The sequence below is a fragment of the Dermacentor andersoni genome, chromosome 6 (genome assembly GCF_023375885.2).
Source record: "Dermacentor andersoni chromosome 6, qqDerAnde1_hic_scaffold, whole genome shotgun sequence".
Taxonomy (NCBI): domain Eukaryota; kingdom Metazoa; phylum Arthropoda; class Arachnida; order Ixodida; family Ixodidae; genus Dermacentor; species Dermacentor andersoni.
Window position 1 is genome coordinate 91,644,541 of NC_092819.1, and position 15,176 is coordinate 91,659,716.

Sequence of the window (15,176 nt, forward strand, 5' to 3'; positions counted from 1 at the left end):
GCTTACAGAAATTAGGTACGAGAGGATGGCGAGAATACTGGGAGTCGTCTCCTTTTGCTCCAGTTCCCAGAATATGGTCAGTTGTCCGATCTATTAATGGTCCAGTTACCCAGCTAGCGCCATCCTTTCCGAGCCCTTACCGTAGCTCGATATGCTCCGTAAACATGTTGCGGACGAATTCATCAACTTATATCCTGGCCAGAAATTCCGTTTACTTGCTTACAATTTACAACGGTATCGCGAGCTGCGGCTGAATTAGGCGAAAAAAAAAAAAAACTGGATTTGGCACTGCTTTAGGATTCCTTAATGATTGGGAAATGATGGTTGAGGGTGCACGAGGGGGCAAAGCGCGTGTGGGCGGCTATTTATTCTCAAAAGCGGTATTTTATTTTCGTGCACACGTACTCCCACTACATTCACGTGGGTACGTAGAAGTGTTATACCTCTGCGATATTTCGCAATAAGTATGAACAGGCACAAACTAGTACGTTTCCCCCAGCTTCGTAAATATGTATCTATTGTTGGCTTTGTCAGATAACGAACAAACGTAACACGCAAGCGCACGTGCGCCAGTTCAAAAGGAAATATTAAAGCTGATGTGTCACTTAAAAATGCAAACGCACGATGAAGATTTCAGCCAAGCCGCAGCAAGCTGTAAGGAACGTTTCATCGCGGATTAAAGAAAACCCGCATGTCCTGCTGCGCGCGTTTGAATGCCACTGCCTACAGAGAGCAGCTTGAATGTTTGTATGGAGCGAGGCGAGATATTGTGCGCGAAAGTGTGAAATAATAAATTTGGCAATGCTTTATTCGGTTATTAGAACATTACAGTTGCGGTACAAACAGGAATCATCATTATGAAAAATGTTAATTACACCGAACACATAAATTCGCGCAATTTCTTACGGCATGTTTATTTTATTAATATTAAGCAAATAACTTTCCTACGTATCTCACAAGCCTTCATGAAGACATTGGGTAAGGGGAAAACTACAGTTACATCAACGTAAAGCAAGTGTTACGCAACAAGGCAAAAAAGCGTGGACTTAACAAAATACTTATTCGCACAACTTAATAGAGTGCAAGGTCAATACGGTCAATGCAAAAAGCACAGTTACAATGAAAAGAAATATGTCACGCAGAAACTACTCCGGGAGTTACCTAAAACATATGTCAGCGTTTGCTGCTAATCGGCTATTTTTCGTCGTCGTATGCTGCTGTGTTTTGCATAATAGCAAGAAACACCGCGAAAGCCGCACAGAGAAACGCAGAATCGCGGCTGCAACGCACTGATGTTAACTAGACAAGCATAGGGGGACGAAGAAGAGGCGAGTAGCAGCAATGTTAACGCACATTACCAAGAGGATTTACGCGTGACAGTGTAAGATTTTGTTTTAAGGAAATGCACAGCATTTTATGACGTCATTTATGTACACTGCCCTCTTTTTGAGAAGCAATCCGGAGCGAAGAAATCGCGCCCAAACTCTGGGCCGTCCAGCAGGTCCACGACGTCGCCAGGAAACTCAACCTCCCGGTTCCGTCGTGGGAGACGCCCACTCCATGAGAGCCCCAAAGCTCTCGTCGCCTGCAGGACCTTGAATAAAATTGATTTCCTTCCTTCCTTCCTTCCTTTGCTGTTTAGTTCTTCTTGCGTTCCTTCTTTATCTTCGATCGCCTTGCGTTCGGATGCCACTGTATCTTCGAGAAAGATGAGCATTGGACGGTGCATACTGTAGTAGCACGTGACGTAATTGAACGGTGTGATGCTTGAGAAACCTCGCACGTAGACGTGGTTGATGACGCTGCCTCCACTCGACGTGGGCATGTGGATATCGGTTACGAGTGGCGAAATCACGCCATCTACGCCACCGCGTTGCTACGGTTGCGAAACAAGATAGAGATGTGGCTTCGTGCCGCTATGTGGGGACGGATGGGTAACGCACGCTGTGGCACCAAAAAATCTTTACAAAGATTTAATATCGATGTTGTTCCCGTCACCGTTTTATTGATAAATATAGATCAGATTACCAGGACACGATGTACTTTGCTCACTGCTGTAAGAACAATTCCCCCTTCTATAAAACCTGTTTACTGAAATGTCAATTATATGGCGTATTTCTACCGTTGCCGTCGGCGTGAGGTTCCCTATAAAGACCAAGGGCGATAAGATCGTCGCCGCGCGCCGTATGCTGTATGTGCGAGTGAAAACGTGCGAGGGTGAGCCTGCGATCGCGGCTCAATCTCACGCACGCAAGCGAGGAAAGCGGGGAGAAAGTGCGCAGTCTTCCGTCGCGCACAAGGCTCCCGATGGAGGGGAAGGAGGGTGAGCGTTCTCCTCATTGCGGCCCGGGCCACTGTATCTTGAAAGCCATCTGCGACGGGGACAGAGTTCCGCCCGTGCTCTGTGTTTTCGCGGATTAGTTCGCGTTGATGCGAGACACAGCACGAAGGTCAATTCGCTCGCTGCTGCTGCCCTGCTTCCTCAATCCAGCATTTCAACAAGTTTCTGTGGTTATCGAGTGGGATGTGTTCATGCTGGCTTGTGCGCGCGTGACAACATGCTTAATTTGGTTAGTATGCCCATGTTTACACGTGACTGATAAAACTACTATCCGTACTACGTATAGCTGTCCATTAATTTGCTATCGCAATCGATGCGATTACTTCCGAGTGAAACTGCGACTTTTTTTTTTACAAGTTACCACACTGAAACCTAGACAGTTAGAACATGGATTCGGAAGAAGAATATTTTCGTTTTGCCAATTCATTGTAGCCTTGCTAACGTGCATGAAGGTATAGAACACTAGTTTTATTGATTGTAAAGACGTGGGCGCGTCATAAAGAGTGCACGCTTTGCAGCGGACGTGTCTAAAATAGGAAAACACCTTCGAATGACCGCCACAAGAAAGTAGTAGGCCTCGCATGAGCTCTAGGAGAGATACTGCAAACGTCTACAGCACAATGAACGAAAAAACGAGCCCTATTTGCCATACTAACTTCTTTCTCCAGAATAAGTGAAAAAATTTAATAAGAAACTGCTCAGCTTGCGCACAAGAATCATGCAAAATGAGGTAGAGCAGTCGTCGTTGAAAGAATAAGGGTCTAATCTGTAAAACGTTCGCCAGTACATGTGTTTCGAACCAGTCGGCGTTAAACTGCAGAAATCGAAAGCAGGTGGGGGGGGGGGGGGGAAGATTTGCGTTTTACAACAATCGTATTTTGCGTATTCAAGCATCCACGTGTACATTTCAGTTTTCACATAGCCAGAGCGGGGTGACAGAAATAGGCAGGTTTGGATCAAGCGTACACGATGCCATGACTTCCGTCATGACGTAAGCTGACTTTCGCCAATAGGTCCCCACAGGCTCTAGTAAAAATATCCGCAACCTCATTGATTAGTTGCGCTGGTAAAACGGCTTCCTGCATATTTATACCAGATCTCTATAGATGAGATAAAGGATGCATAATATACAAGAATGACATGACAAAAAATTATGGGGTTTTGTGTGCCAAAACTACTTTCCGATGATAAGGCACGCCGTAGTGTGGGACTCCGGAAATTTGGACCCCCTTGGATTCTTTAACGTGCACCTAAATCAAAGTACACGGGTGTTTTCGCCCCCATCGAAATGCGGCCGCCGTGGCCGCATTCGATCCCGCGACCTCGTGCTTAGCAGCCCAATACCATGGCCACTAAGCAATAACGGCAGGTAACGGCATGACACTAGCAGTCCTGTTGAATAAAAAGGTTTATTCATTGATTCGCTACAAATGCAAATTGTAGGTAAAAATATGACATCCCAATATAAAGCTCACTTGATAACAATCAGCCAGACGAGACTACGCACAAGAAAGACCCACACAGGGCTCTTTTGAGCTAAAGAGTACATCTCTTTCCGACACAGCATTAATACATGCTTCCACATATAATCCTTCATGGAAGAATTGCTTTAGTTGTAACGGTATTACGCAACGAATTCGGTGCAGAAGATTGTGAGGCTGCCCCAAATACAGAGTTTACTAACTTGAAATATGCAACGATGCTTTTCGAAACAAGAGCCCACAGAATTTGAGCATTCAACCACAAGGACACTTACCCCTGCATCGCTGCACATTTGCACAAAATGGTAAGATTACGTATTCCTAATGGTTACACACTGGAAAGGCCAATTCTTCGTTTGCTGCTTCAAATTTAAACCACGTGCCATCATGGACTGCGGTTATGCATATGAACTCATGTAAATTGAAACTAATCTACTGAACGTACAATTCCCACCGCGCGACATTACAAGAAATTTGGTTATAATCATAGCAAGTGCAACACCCAGAAAGAGTTGACAAATATATTGCACTCTGAGTGATACTGAGGTCTTCAAGTAAACAGGAAGCGCAAAACTAAAGGCTACATTTGTTGAGCATGTTTTTCAGAGAATAAACAAAAGTTTGGCCGTACGAAGCCAAGGTTGGTATCACAAACGAATAACGACAGTACAGCAATCGTGATACTGCTGCAGTTGCCTATGTCGTTAAGCAATGCGGGGACGACGAGTTAAAATAATCAGCAACCATTTTTTATAGGTCTGTCAATTTAAAAGCAAGAGAGAGTCAACAGTGCAGATTAAAATATGCTTTTCAGGTAAAAGGCTTTCAATGTTCACCGCAACGGTGTCCCCCCCAAAAGAAATGCTGCAAGAGAAAAGGTCGTAATCGTTCATAGTCTCCTATTTAACATCGCGCAAACAGGTATTAAGCAACTAAGAACCGTTCCAGACCTTCAATTTATGTTTGAAAAAAATATTCGATTGCCCATATTATCTCGAGGAGAGCAAAATACAAAGTTCCATTGGACTACTTGCCCCTCCACAGGGGCAATCTCCCGCTTGTCACGAAAAAAAATAATGGCGATGCGTGCGGTCTGCAAAAACAGAAATTGTGGCCTGCTGAGAGCTCACGTTTTCCAATGCTTATTTTTGTTAAATTTGCAGATATGCATTCGGATGGATTTAATCATGCGCGTCTTTTTTTTAGTAAGCACCTCAGCGCTGGACTTAAATACACTTATCACCTATCTCAAACAAGTAGACGGGAGAGAGAGAGAGAAATGAACTAACTTGCAACAGGGTTCCACACGCAGAGCGCCTTATCGTGCTTTCATAAAACCATTCGGCTAGGGTGTCCTTGGACAGCAGCCAATCCAAGACGATGATAAGTAAATGCATGCACGAATGCTTTAACTACACATCGGCAACACAGCACCTCAATTCGAGCAAAGGTCTGAATGTCACTGTGGCTCTCTCTTGCCTCTCAGATGTCGTTCTAGAAAGTCTAAAAAGGATTGCATATTTTCGGTCACGGGTATGTCGGGCGGGCTGTCGCTTGGAAGCAGAAGCCTCTGCAGCACGTACAAGACTCGTTGGTAGGCTCTCGGGTACGCAAGGTCCATCATATAGTAGAGCGCCAGGCAGTATACCAGCACTCGCTCTACACGGACGTCGGTGAGCGAGATAACCCCTGTCGGGCTGCTGATATGAATCTCAAACTCGGAGGGCCACGCGATGATATTTGGCGAGCCGTCTCCGCCGGTCGCCCCGCCTTCTTTCTCTTGCATTGATTCTTCTCTTGGTTTCTCTTGCTTCCGCTGCAAATAAATCGCGCAGCACAGCAGTTATTGGGTACGTGGACTCGTAAAGCCCCCTCCCCCCCATTTTGTCAGATTAGATAAGGCCTAAATGTCACGCGTAGTTCCGACACCATACCTCAGCCGTGGCGATGCTTGTTCAGTAGAAATTTTTGCGCGACAGAAGATTACTGTGGCAATTTCTATTGTTTGTACTCTTCTACTTTGACTGACAGGTTTGCTTATTCTCAAAATGTTTCATTAGTGCGGTTCTTTTTATCACACATTCCTCAATACGCGTATTATAACTGTTTCACTTAGTATGTCTGCCAGATGACCGACTTGTACTTTTGGCGTTCTTGTATTTTACCCCCTTTTAGTGTAATGGTTTCTCTTACGTTTCCTTTCACCGGTTAATCCTTGGCTTACCTCGCTTTGTGGGTGCGTGCCATAAAGAATCACCATCAAGAGCCTTTATTTTGAACTCTAGGCCTCAAGGCAGGTTTAATTTTATCTGGTATGAACTTCACACATAACTGCAGGATTAGTAAATGTCAAAATATGGAGTGGAAACGTGCACCATGCGGTTACAAACCACTCTCACTGTTTGCCATCAGATTGAGACCTTATTATATGTTTCGCAAGATTCGCTCTCCATGCGATGTGAGCATGGGCCTTACTCGGGAAGAATCATGAAAACACCGTTCGAAGTTTCGAAAACAACTCATTTGGTTACGAGCCCACTATCTGCAACTACAATAACAATTCATGTTTTCGGCACTGCAGCGTTCTTACGGGCACGATGTCTATACTCCGCTCATATATGCTTCATAGAGGTTTTAATTGTTCATCAGTACCCACCAAGCCCAGTTTCTTGCTTTAGTAAGCGCTTGGTATTTCGGTTGAACTAGAGGATGCGTTTTAATTGTTTCTTAACGCAGGTGGCCTGTCATACATTTGACAGCAATGGTATGGACACCTGAGGAGCATTTCTGCCGTCGTCGTCACTGATGTTCCGTATAAAGTACAAGGGTGATAACACTGTCGCCGAGCGCCGTGTGCTGTATGTGCAAATGAAAGCGTGCGAGGGTGAGACGATAGTGGCGGCTGAATATCGCGCGCGCGCAAGGGAGGATGGTGCGGCGGAAGCGCGCCGTCTTCCGCCGCGCGCAAGGTACGGGGGTAGGAGAGGGAGGGGGAAGCGTTCTACTCTGGCTGCTGTTGCATATGGCGCGGCCTCGCACGTATCCTGTATAGAAAGTGATCTGCGATGAGTACAGTCTAGGTGTGCCGAGGGCTCAAAGCTTCGTATGCGCTGTATTTTCGCAGCTTAGTTCGCGTGGAAGTGTAAGGCAGCGTAAAGGTAAGTGCGCTCGCTGCAGTTGCCGCGCTTCCTCACCCCGTCGTTTTGACAGCGGCTTTCCACGGTCATCGAGTGCGATGCGATCGTGTGTGCTTGTGCGCGCGTGGCACATTGCTTGTTTAGTTAGTAAGCGAACGTTTGCAAGTTGATATGGCCGATAAAACTACTATCCTTAATTCGTTCATGCGCCTACGAATTTGCTATAGCAATGGATGCTTCGCCTTTCGGGCGAAACTGCAACTCTTTGTTCGCACTGAGATTATAAAGTGCACAGCTGCATGTAGCCTTGCAACAATTCATCGTAACACGGCTAAGCTTATATTGCAAGCGTCGTCTAGGTTTCAAACAGTAACACTATTATGGAATAATAAACTACATCACATCGTACAGTGAGATGGAAGGTGGTAATCGATGCTCTGTTTTATGAAGATACAAAGTGTCCGCGCATGTGAAACGCATTCTAGTTGTTTTGAGGTTCCCGTGCCTTAAAAAGGCAAACTAATTAGATATGCATGGTTTGGTTTAAGAGCGGAATCGAACAGCAGCTAGCTCTTTTCACGAAGCTCAGAGTTCTTAAGAACAACGGAAAGCTTGTTGACAAACCTCAGTGATTAGTTGAGGGAAATCACCCTCTTCCAAGAACCGACAGAACTCCAGAACTGTGAGCTGTCGCTGCGGGATCGTTGAGCTGATCCTTGGGAATAGGTAATTCTCTGAGAACGCTCTCACTGAAGCAGCTATCTTCTCCTCCAAGACGCTGATTTCGGAGCCAAATCGAAGTTCAGCTTCCTTGCAGAGCTACAGAAGAAATGATCAAGGAAATGAAGTTAATGGCGGGGTGAACGTTAGACGATGAACAGAGCAGACTGCCGCAAAAAAGACAGTGAATGCCGAACAATGATTAGAGTTTTTTTTTTGTTTGTACAACATAAATTTCTATACTGATTTCGAGCGCTCTGCCAAAGTCGAGGTACTAAACGACAGGAACTACTCATTCGCTACGCATTGGCTGCGGTCACGATTTGCCTGACCGTGTTCGATGAAACTAGGGCCAAGAAGTGCACCGTTAACCAGCCAGTTTTCAGAGTTGAGAACATTGCTTCGGCCGAGTTGTCAATAGCACCATTCGTAGCGTATGCTTCTGCGGCTGTAAACAACTGCTGGCGAACAGTGTAAGTGCAGGCACGCCTCACGCGCTGAAGAAAATAACCCCGATATTGTTAAAACATATGCTGGAAGGTCGTGCGAGACACGTGAACGTTAGCGATGCATTCTCAGTGCGTGCGCGGAATAACCACATGCGCCGATAAAAGCAGCAGGCCGTGCCATCTATCCATCAATCATTCCATCAATCATTCCACCCACCCACTAGTGGCCTGGGTAGGCCTCTAATTTAAGCGTGCTAACTTGCGCTGAGCCAGATGGAGCGCGTAAGACCCAGGCATGTCGGGTGCCTAACACCGTATGGAGGTTTCCACCGTACTAGCAGCGACTCAAAAGCAAGTTTCTCAGCACGTGCACGCCAACCGGCTCCTGACGCTCACAACGGAGCGCCTGGAAGGCTGCAGCTTCAAAGAGAAGTGCGTCACCTCGGACATAGCGTTCCTCAAAGGTTTACTTGAGCTGTTCGAGAATAGCGTACTGCTGGGCTCGGCGGTATGGTAAAATGTTCGCGATGATCTAGCAGCTAGGCAAGCCAACGTTCTTTGTTTTAGGTACCACTTTTCAAAAACCACCACTACCATCATCAGTCTATTTTATGTCCACTGCAGGACGAAGGCCTCTCCCTGCGATCCCCAATTACCCCTGTCCTGCGCCAACCAATTTCAAGTAGCGCCCTCGAATTTCAGGATTTCATCGCCCCATCTAGTCTTCTGGCGTCCTCGAATGCGCTTCCCTTCTCTTGGTACTCATTCTGTAACCCTAATGGTGCATCGGTAAAATGCACCGATTATACACCTTCCTTTTCAATGATAATGGTAAGCTTTCAGTCAGGAGCTGACAATGTATGCCGTATGCGATCCAACCCATTTTTATTCTTCTATGAATTTCCTTCTCATGGTCAGGGTTCCCTGTTATTAATTGACCTAGGTAAACGTACTCCGTCACAGACTAGAGGCTGACTAGCGATCTTGAACTCTTGTTCCTTTGCCCGGTTATTGAATCATTATCTTTGTCTTCTGCATATTAATCTTCAAACCCACTCATACACTCTCCCTGTTAAGGTCCTCAATCATTTGTTGTAACTCGTCCGCAGTGTTGCTGAATAGAACAATGTCATCGGCAAACCGAAGGTTGCCGAGATATTCGCCGTCGATCCTTAGTCCTAAGCCTTCCCAGTTTAATAGCTTGAATATTTCTTCCAAGCACAGTGAATAGCATAGGAGAGATTGTGTCTCCTTGTCTGACTCCTTTCTTTATAGGTACCTCCCTACTTTTCTTGTGTAGAATTAAGGTGGCTGTGGAATCTCTATAGATATTTTCCAAGGTATTTACGTAAGCGGTCTGTACTCCTTGATTACGTATTACCTTTACGACTGCTAGTATCTACTGAATCAAATGCCTTTTCGTAATCTATGAGAGCCATATAGAGAGGCTGATTGTACTCTGTCGATTTCTCGATTGCCAGGTTAATGACACGGATGTGATCCATTGTAGAGTACCCCTTCCTATCTCTTCCCTTGGTTGGCTGAAGTGCAGTGTTGCCCTTATTCTATTTCAAATTATCTTTGTGAATATTTTATATAATACTGGGAGTAAGCTAATGGGCCTATAATTTTTCAATTCAAATTTCGAACGAAACTGGCTTATTGCGTCTTGTTAGTTATTGACCAGTTTGGTGGCACACTCCTGAAATAAACGCCGACAGCAACTTTCGAAGCATGTTGCTGGTTATGATGGAGACGAAGATTCAATTAGACGTCAAAACGTAATTGGCAAAGAACTACAATAAAACAATTCATTCACTGAATCGCAAATGAAAAGGAATCATTGTCGGAAACAGGCTCTTATCAACACAATCTTGTTTCGCCAGCTGCGCACTAAAAGTACACACTTACGATAGCTTCGTGGAAGAAAAACTTTGGCAGGGAGCCGCAATAATATTTGAGCCGTTCTTCATAGGTGTTTTCGAGATGCTCTTTCATTCTTTCGATGTCCGACTGCGAGCTTTCGTCTAGTGTAGACCACAGTTTCTGGAACATAGAAAAATAGACAACAATATTACTTTTTTTTTAGGAACTATACTGCAAGTTGGGCAAATCAGTAGAAGAGGGAGAAATGAGATGAGAAAGGCAGGGAAGCTAAAAAGAAAAGAGGCTTCTGGCTGGCTACCCTACACATGGGGAAGGGTCAGATGGTAAAGAAATGCGGAAAGAGTGGAAAGAAAACACGCAAGAAAAAAAAATTGAGCGGTTGGGGACACCCTCGCAATATCGAAGTTTCTTAGTAGGCTACTCGAACGTAAACACTTCGATAGCGCCTTGACTGGATTTTGGTGTAGTATTGGGCACGGGGACACTCCGGTGCAGCCTGCCGCCAGTGTCTGAATGACGTGTAAATGTGGTTCACGTGATGGGGTGTCTGCATTATCGTATGCTTCATTTTTTTTTTGTCGTACTGTCACGAAATTTTGGTTGCTTTTGAGTAGCTGTAGGCACGCACATCTGTTCTTTATTTTTATTTTAAGGCATTACGTACACGCTGTTCGAGAACACAGCGTTTCTTTGAGCTGATGTGGGCAGATTTTGCTCTACGTACTATCGCAGAAATAGAAAGCAGAATAAATTTACGACTGATCGCTCTATGGTCGATAGATCTCCATGGCAAATGTTAAAGCGCGCATATACCGAAATAAAAAGTTACATTCGCAAGAGAAGCTGCCGAATACATTACGCGAGGCAAGGACGACTAATGCAGCCAGTAATGTATGCACGTGGCACGACATGTCTCGTAAATTGACAGCATTTAATTGGTTTAAACACGTGAACTGATCTTGTCGTAGACATTCGGAATTTATGGGAAGGCCTTAATTTTTTTTTTTACTTACTCGCAGAGAACATACGAACCATGCGATGCAGGCCTGTGCGCATCAGTCGGATTGTTATCTGTGGCCGCCTACGTCCATGAGATGTAGCTGCAGTATCTACATAACTAGAGGTTGCAAGAACCTTCATCGCTTAACTTACCAGCGATGTCTGGACGATAAATCTATGTAGCGGATTTCACAAGTTTTCTCGCCCATAAAATTCTGAACCGTCGGGCTCAGCGCGCACCTGTATTAGCCTACTTAAGAAGCGCATCGTGTCACGTGGTCATGCCCCGTTCGCAGGCGCCCTGTGTAGTATTACGCAGATAACGGGTATCCAATTATATACTTTTGGCGTAGGACATTACTGAAGCGAGAAGAAAGCACGAAAATGCGGAGTTAGATGGGGTGTGGTCACATTTTTGTTTTGTACTGTAAGATTTACGACAAATGATCCCATGTTTGTATTACGTAGTACTCAAGGCCGTCTTGATTTCCGCTGCTGATAATAAATGTAGTTTCGCGTTTCGGCCGAAATCCAAAGTTATTAGGTTGCTATACGAAGTAAGGGTAGTAGTTTTACCCACCGTATAGGCTTTTAAACGATTTAGTACTGCATTAACAAGCATGATGTCACACGCGCACAGGCAAACAAGCACATCTGCCTCGATGACCGCGGTAACTCGCTGCCAGAACGCTGGCGTGATGAAGAGCTGCAGCAGCAGTGAGCTAAGTGGCCTCTCGCTTTAACGCGAAATAAGCGGCGAGGACACAGCCCGCACGAAGCCATCGGCCCTCGGCGCATCTAGGCTGGATGCATCGCAGGCCACTTTCAAGATAGAGCCCATGTGGTCGCGCTGAGCAGCGCGACCTCATTTGACGACATGTGGCGAGTTAACTTACTGATAAAACTTCGAGGAGTGGTTTTTAACCACATTCAGGCTGTTGAATTAATGTGGCCACTTTAGTTTCGCATAGACGAGTTCTCGTCGCTGTCTTCTAAACCAATAACCCAACCAAAAAAATGAACAAATCCCAGTCTTGGCAGGATGTATTCCGTGATGAGCGCAATCCAAAGGATTTAGGAGGCTTCGAAACCAATTCTTGAGATCGCAGCTCTTATGGCCCCTTCCTGTGGCGAGCATCGGCGGCGACGGCGTAACCGAGCTAACGAGCACAACTGCGAAAGCTGAACGAGCGAACGCGGAGCGGCAGATGAAAGACGCGAGCCGCGACCGGCGGGGACCAATGAAGCGGCCCCTCCGTGCGCGCGCGAAATTGGTTTCATGAAACATGAAATAAATCGTATTCGTATGCGGTTTACCCGACCGCTCGACGCGTACTAGTATCTGATGTCAGCCGGACCGTTCCCTTCGTACTATCGTCTACTCGCGTCAGCTCTCGCTTGTTTGGTTTGTTTGTTTTGGTCCCATTCGCGCTTGTTTCGATTGTGATGGCTTGAGATTGTTTTTTAATCTGATTGTACGCGCGACGCAAATTGTGTAATACTTTCTGGAAGCCAAGCGGCACCAGCGATGACACTGGAACATTCCGTGAGGAGTGTACAAAAGCCGACGCGCTTGATCCGCATATGCAATTTTCGACGATTTCCGACTGTGCTACATGTCTCAAGTTCTTTGCCTCAATATATTGCGAAATGAAAACACGCATATAGCGTCGGTCAACTTTCTCATTAAGGATTATCTTAATCGTGGGTGAATTTTTTGCCTGATCTAATATGGCAGTCAGTAATATTCAGCGATAATGGGTAATGTTTACTAATGATCGAAATTAAAAAAAAAATGACATCGTAAATTGTGGGACAAGATCGTCGTGGCGAATGGATGTCACGTGATCCCACTTTTGACGCAAAAACGATGGCAGCGTGAAGGCGCTTCTAGCAGCATTCCAGGATTGCCTGCTCCGCAAGCAGCCAATCGTGGAGACAGGCGCCAAAGCATACTTCGGTCAAAGCGGTCGCGAGTCCCTGCGTGTGCTAAAATGTTCATTAGTTCCTTTGCGGCTGCAGTCGTCACAACCAGCAGTGTTGTTCTAAAAAGGAGCGTTGGAAAATGTAGTTCAAGTCTAGACGGTTTTATTTTTACCTAAGAGCAATAAGAAAGGAAATAATCAAGCAAGGACATAGCAGAAAAAAATATTTTGTGGAAGTTCGTAACTGCGAGTTGAATATTGGTAAGGCTTGTTTTATCTCTACCGCGTGATGTTAACTCGACGGCCCTACGAGACGCCTGTACTCGTCTTGAACAATCTTAGGTAAGATACGCAGTCGCGTTCTTTCCAATTTAAGTGCATGCGCTAGCGGCGAAATAAATGTCTTGTGTCGTGAGAGCGCTGCGCCCTTTCTCTTTCTTTGCTTTGCTTGATGCCATCGTCTCTTGCAAAACGTTTAGGACAAATACTTGCGCCTTGAACGCAAAGAAAGCTGCTTGACGGGAATCAACTGGAAACATTCACAAACGTCCATTCATATGTGCATCGCCTCGAACGGAGGCCATTTACTTAACCAACCTGAAGCATGCGATACTCCGGGCTTTCGTCAGCGGAGCGAAGATTAACAGCGATCTTCCTTTTTTGAGTGTTCTTCCGGGTTTTCTTCACCGAGCGATTTCTTTCGACATTCTGCAACAAAAGGAGAAGAATTACTTGCACTTATTCACATTAAATGCGTGGGGTTCCGGTGCTCCGCGTAGCTTGAGGCAGTCACTCAAAAATGTAGGCGCCCACTGTGCCAGCGATACAAAGTCGTCGTTCGATTCACCTGCTGAATGACTCGCAATATTCAGTTTGATTTGCTCCAACTCCAAGAAACTCTTAGGCAAGCGATAATTGGGGACATTGCAGGAATATTTTAAAACACTTACGGTCTTAGCTGCAAGCGGAAGTTCTTGTTCGCCACTTGTCGGAGTGCACTAAACTCGTCGCGTGCAGGCGCCTAGCCCAGCGATTTTTTTTTTCATATCTCGAACTTTCATTTAAACTAGAACATTCAATTAAACTCGGTCACTCCAGGACCGCTATCTCATATGAAACAACTCATCAGGTGCCCGTTTTTCTTGACGCGCTCTCATCATTTTTGGCATAAAAGTATATCAAGTCACGATCCTGAAGTAGCGGTTGATCCTTCCAGAAGGGACTGACATATCCGCGAGGGTGCTTGGCCGTACATCTATAATCGGATGCTCATCATGAATACAGATGAAGAGTCTCCCCTCCCCCCCCCCCCCCCCCCCCCGCAAAGAAAAATGATAGCAAAAGCGTGACTCATTCTATAAATAATCCTTTAGGTCTTAGAAACAGCCCATTCAGAAATGTCACTACAGCGAAAACCTCGAAGTGCGGCGAGGAATAAGCCAGCTCAGCGCACAAGCGGGTAGTTTGGGAGAGAGATTACGATTTTACTGGCCTTGAGCACAACGTACCGCCTCGCCATCAATCGCCCCTCCCCCACCAGTTTCTTTGGGCGTACGCGTGAGCCGTTGTGACGTACAAGTAAAACCTCAACGTACTGATTTATCCCTTCACGGACCCATCACTGGTCCCCGGCACAAAAAAAAAAAAAAGTGCCCACGGCAGCAAGTCGAGGGTTTTTCGTGGCAAGGAAGGGTCAGAGAAATCGAAAGCAGCAATCATGCACACAAAGCCTAAGACAGAAGAGGGGGACCACAAGACGAGGCGATTCGATAACTATGATTACAACTGGCCCACCAGGACGTGCTCAGTAACTCGATAACGCTAAAGCACGCGCGACGAGTAAAGAACGTCGCCGCAAGTGTACCTGAGCAAGAAGGTAGATGTATATCTACCTTCTTGCTCAGGTACACTTGGGGCGACGTTCTTTACTCGTCGCGCGTGCTTTAGCCCGCAGGGAGGACGATGTTTATCGACATCCTCTTCGTAACGGGTGGGGACAAATAATCCCTTAGCCTGCGTAATTTAATTAGGTTCTACTACATCCATCGATACCTAGCCTTTCACCTATCTTTCTCGATCTTGCGTATTTAAAACCTCTGTCAATGTACTGCAGCATTACCTACACTTGAAATGAATCCTGTTTTATCAAGCTCTTCCCTGCATTTGTTCCACCAATACTCTATTTGCCTCTTATTTCGACTGCTGACCAATTAATCCTTTCGTATTCTTTGAAACAC

The 15,176-nt window shown here is 45.7% G+C and overlaps 1 protein-coding gene across 1 annotated transcript in view; it reads right to left on the bottom strand.

Moving 5' to 3' along the window:
• Positions 1–3,731: 3,731 nt before the first annotated feature.
• The window catches only part of LOC126522582 (uncharacterized), a 37,003-nt gene continuing 25,558 nt past the window's right edge, over positions 3,732–15,176 (bottom strand). The window contains exons 10-13 of the mRNA XM_055066481.2: positions 13,537–13,647; positions 10,040–10,174; positions 7,584–7,778; positions 3,732–5,638 (exon numbers count right to left, since the gene is read on the bottom strand). Of these exons, the coding sequence (XP_054922456.2) occupies positions 5,282–5,638; positions 7,584–7,778; positions 10,040–10,174; positions 13,537–13,647 (798 nt within the window). The 3' untranslated portion in view covers positions 3,732–5,281. The remainder of the gene's footprint in view (positions 5,639–7,583; positions 7,779–10,039; positions 10,175–13,536; positions 13,648–15,176) is intronic.